This window comes from Gavialis gangeticus, unplaced genomic scaffold (assembly GCF_001723915.1).
Source record: "Gavialis gangeticus isolate Ggan-Ray unplaced genomic scaffold, GavGan_comp1, whole genome shotgun sequence".
NCBI lineage: Eukaryota > Metazoa > Chordata > Crocodylia > Gavialidae > Gavialis > Gavialis gangeticus.
In genome coordinates this window covers 46,154,788-46,159,262 of record NW_017729032.1, presented here as the reverse complement: position 1 = coordinate 46,159,262, position 4,475 = coordinate 46,154,788, and the positions used below count along the sequence as shown (strand labels likewise).

The 4,475-nt window shown below is 35.2% G+C and overlaps 1 protein-coding gene across 2 annotated transcripts in view; it reads left to right on the top strand.

Annotated features, from left to right (window-relative positions):
- Positions 1–3,689, top strand: part of LNX2 (ligand of numb-protein X 2) — a 40,359-nt gene extending 36,670 nt beyond the window's left edge. For both annotated transcript variants that reach the window (XM_019525097.1, XM_019525096.1), the window contains one exon: positions 1,366–3,689. In XM_019525097.1, coding sequence (XP_019380642.1) covers positions 1,366–1,501 — 136 coding nt within the window. In that variant the 3' untranslated portion in view covers positions 1,502–3,689. The remainder of the gene's footprint in view (positions 1–1,365) is intronic.
- Positions 3,690–4,475: the final 786 nt, after the last annotated feature.

The following is a 4,475-nucleotide window of genomic DNA, read 5'->3' as shown; positions in this document are numbered from 1 at the left end:
CTTTTTTTTTGTGTGTGCGCCTAATTCAGCATCCATCTTTAGATGCAAGATTTGAAACTTCCCTAGTTCATAAGCTGAGCCACATGAAAGCTTGATGACAGAGTCTGAGGCCAGCTGCAGTTGGAAGAATCCGTTTGAGAGAGAATCCTACTTAGGCTTTGCCCTGGAACATGCTATTGGGCTGCAGGGAATCAGTCCAATGATGGATAAGCTGTGCAATGATGGAGCGTGCTCAGTTCAGGAAAAAAAAATCTAGAGAAAATTTAGCTGCCAAATTCTAACAAGTCTCTACTTGGCATCAAAAAATAAAGTTTATCAGATGTTCAAAAATTGACCAAATATAAGCAAAATTTTACAGGAAAGAAAAAAACAACCTTCAGTGTCATATTTTAAGTGTCCACTTGAAAGCAAGGAGTTGCTAATGCTTCTCAAGGGAACAGCTATAAGAATTGTTTTTAACTTGGAGCCCTGCCACACATTCAAATTAAAGCTGGATAGAAACCAGCTATTAAGTTGTTACATATTTTCAAGCAATAACATTGTAGCTGGTTGGCTGTCTTTATAGCTGCATGGACATTTTTATAGCACAATAATTACAATATATGTAACATGTGGCAGGACACATGGAAATTTTTTTTTTTAATCTTGAAAACCATTCTTGGAAACAGCTAAATTCTGACCCACATAAGCATGCATCTGTTATTATAAAAAATGTGTGTTTCTGTATTCTTATTGTCTCTCAGTGACTTTATTAAATGATCTTTCTCACTCTGGCTGCCTTCTTACATCATTCTTGGTATTATCCTGTAGACAAAGACTTAAAGCTAGTGTTGGAATTATCAGGGATTTAAATCCAGGGGTTCATGAATTCCCTGTGCTCCTTTCACAAGGATGTCAGATTTAACCTAAAGCAGTGCCCCTCAAATGTCTTGTTTGCATACCTGTTTTAAGTTTGTTATACTACTGGGTACCCTCCTGATTCTGTGTTATGGACAATTCCCTATCCCTTGCCCCCAACTATCAGTATCACTAGAACCAAACTAGCCTCTCTGACAGCACAGGAAATGGTATTGAGGTGTTCTTCATTTTTTAAAATTCCTTTTCCTGCACTTACAGTCCCCCTTTCCTTTCTGCTTTCATTCTCCTTCATCTCACCTACCCTCTAGAACTTTGCCACATAGTCCTGGTTAAAACATACAGATTGAAAGAAACTGAATTTCTCTAAGATCTGCTGAAAGAACTAAAATCCAGTGGAAACCCAAGGCCCTAAATATGACATTGCCTTTCCTGTTTGTTGCTGTGTGAAAGCTGTTGTATACCAATACTCACTAATAGGTTTTCTGTTGTTTGTTTGTTTGTTTTTAGATGTGGGGACATGATTGTTGCTGTAAATGGACTATCAACAGTGGGTATGAGCCATTCTGCACTAGTTCCCATGCTGAAGGAGCAGAGGAACAAAGTCACTTTGACAGTTATTTGCTGGCCTGGAAGCCTCATATAGATTTGCAAAATTGTTTTGGTTCATACAGCTTATTTTTCTAGATGGCTAGTAAAAACTCTTGTTTGTTTGTTTGTTTTGTTTTTTCCTACTGACATAGCTGGTAGTAAGCAGGGCCAAAACTGCTACATTTATTTTTTACAAGATTCAACCTCACTGTTTGTATCTTTCTTTCATCCTGAAACCGACCTTTCTACCAAGTTTGTGTTAATTGTTAAAGATCCCTCCCCCCCACACACATTTTTGTTATTAAGCCTTCCCAGATGGGTAGTATTCTGGCAGGGTCAGCAAGAGAACTCCTGTATTTTTAGTTTCTCTTTCTATTTTTCCAGATTGAAATGTTAAGTAAGCTTTGTACACACTCTTCACAGAGGGAAGGTTTATGTCAGTAATGCACTCGCAGATCTCTCTGCTGCTGTGAATCAAAATCTGTTTCAAGAGGAACACCTTTACCAATTTTGTAAACCTTTTCATTTATTCCATGATTTCCAAACCATTCAAGGACCTTTGTTACTCCTAAGAAAATGTTTGGTCCTACAGTTTTTCTTGCAGGGCATTAGTGCTTAGAAAAGTAGGACAAAAGCCTGATATTGCTGGAATTTTTATAAAGTGCAATAATTGGACTCTTTGTTAGAAAATGATTTAATATATTTCAAAGTTTGTATCCTATAATGAAAAGGAATATGGAAATAATTAAAGTCACAATGCTGGCAAGAGCAAATATTTAGGGGTCTCCTTTGACGGAACAGCTTGAAGACTTACATTTACTTTCCAAATGAATGTTTTGCTATGTTAGAAAATTTTGATGAACACTTTTACTAGAACCATTTTTACAGTTTATATTGTGGTTGTCAGTAACTCTCCTTATTCCTGCGTGGAAACATTACAGTGACTCAAACCTGTAAATTAGAGAAGCATATAAAAATAAGATAGCTGTGTTTATGAAAGTGTATGTTACTAATGGGAGGCCAAAGGAGAGGCTTTTTCTATTTGTTTGCCACTGTAAAATTTTATCCATTTTCTGTCACCTGCTGATAAATGCCCAAATGCCTTCATATAAGATGCTGAAGCAATCTGTCTTGTATTTGAGAAATCATTTTGGTAAGCACCTGCTATTGAATTATCAGTAACAATAATATTTTATATTCGTGATTATGTTTAGTATTTTTAAACCAAAACTATAACTTGACAGGTTTCAGTTTGTTCATGATTTATGCAGGCTGAGCATTCTTTTGTGAAAGCTTACAAACCTTTGTGCTGACCTGGAGCAAAACCTCTATGTTGTTAATGTTCTGCATACTTGAAAAAAAAGTTTCATGTAGAAACTCAGTTCAGGTTCTGACCTGATTTTACAAATGACCTCTGTATTGTCATGATATTAATTATCAAGAATGTATTTCACAATCGCTAAATATTTCAATTGTGAAGCATGAACTTCATTTTCAAACTTAGCAATTACAGTATTGGGGCATATCATCGCATGTCACTGATTCTAGTAGCTTTGTTTAAAAAATAAAGTTACTCTCTTTTGCAAAAAAAATGTAAAAAGCTATTATGGAGGAAGTAGTTTCATTCTTTGTGGTAGTATATGATGTTTGTTTGCTTTCATACTATCTGGATACAGAAGAATGTCTCATACAGTATATTATTGTATAGAGAAAATTTGTTTTTTGAAGCAGACAAGGAACTGGCTGACATGAGTACAAATTTCCTTCTCTCCAAAAATTTTGTTGAACTACATACTTTGTTTATAATGCAAACTTTTGTAAAGTACATCTTAGTATAGGCTTTAGGAATCATATTGACAGATGTGCTGAATTTCAAGTATTTCATTTGACAAGTGACATAACATTCAAAAACCTGGGCAAAAATAGCATTTTTACCTTGTTTCCTTTTCTTTGTCATGAAAGCATGAGTTAGCTTAAAATGTGTTGTTTGTTTTGTTCCAATAAGCTGTCGCTTTTAATCAGAATGTCTGGTGATGGAAGCTTATTCTGAATGGATTCCTTTCCTTGAAATACTGGGGTTATTTTTCTCTCTCTTATGGTCTTGTAGTTGCATTGTTTGATTTGTTCTTTTGTGCCTTCTGTTTAAATTATTTCAAGATTTTTCAGCTGTTGCTACCTAATTGTGTGGTATTAATGAAGGGTGACTGAAAATAAAAGTCCTCTCTACCCATTGTAATAACTCACAGTATTGTGTTACTCTCTTTACAAAGACTATAGATAAATGAATGCACCCACTGATTTGAAATATTTCTCTCTGTAGCTAATCACAAGTTACAGTTATAGAATGTTATAGGACAATCTGAGAGCATATTTACAAGAAAATAGGAACTTAAGACTTACCAGACTGGAACACACAAGTTGTCTAACTAGTACTGTATTTACTTGAATACAACATGAGGGTTTTTCCCCCCACAACTAGGGTGGGGAAAAAAGCCCTTCATCTTATAATGTCATACAAGGAAAACTCACTAAATATACATTGTCTATCATTAAACTGCTGCCACAAAAACCTTGTGCTCAGCAATGGAAATCAGCTATAAAGTTGATTAAATGTAGCTGATGCTGATCATGACTATAAAACACATGGCCCACACTAGGCAAATATGCTGATAAGAACCGTTTTGTCTTATTTTATCAAAATCCCTCCTGCAGCCCATTAAAAACACATAAGTTTACATCAATGTGCATAAAAGATTTTCCCAAATTAACATAGAATCTCATCTTTTACATCCTTTGACATCTACCGTTTCTTCCATCTATGCACTTCTTATCCGTTGACATTATTTTGCCTCTTATTTACATCTAATCTCAGTGAGATACATCCCTCCTCCCCTGACTTATCCATTTTAACTGAACAATGTTGCCTTTTATTTAATAACATATTAACATTTCTTTACTGGCTCTCATATAACTGCCCAACAAGCTTTCCTTACTACCCACATCTCTTCAAAAAGCATTACCTGTCAAGC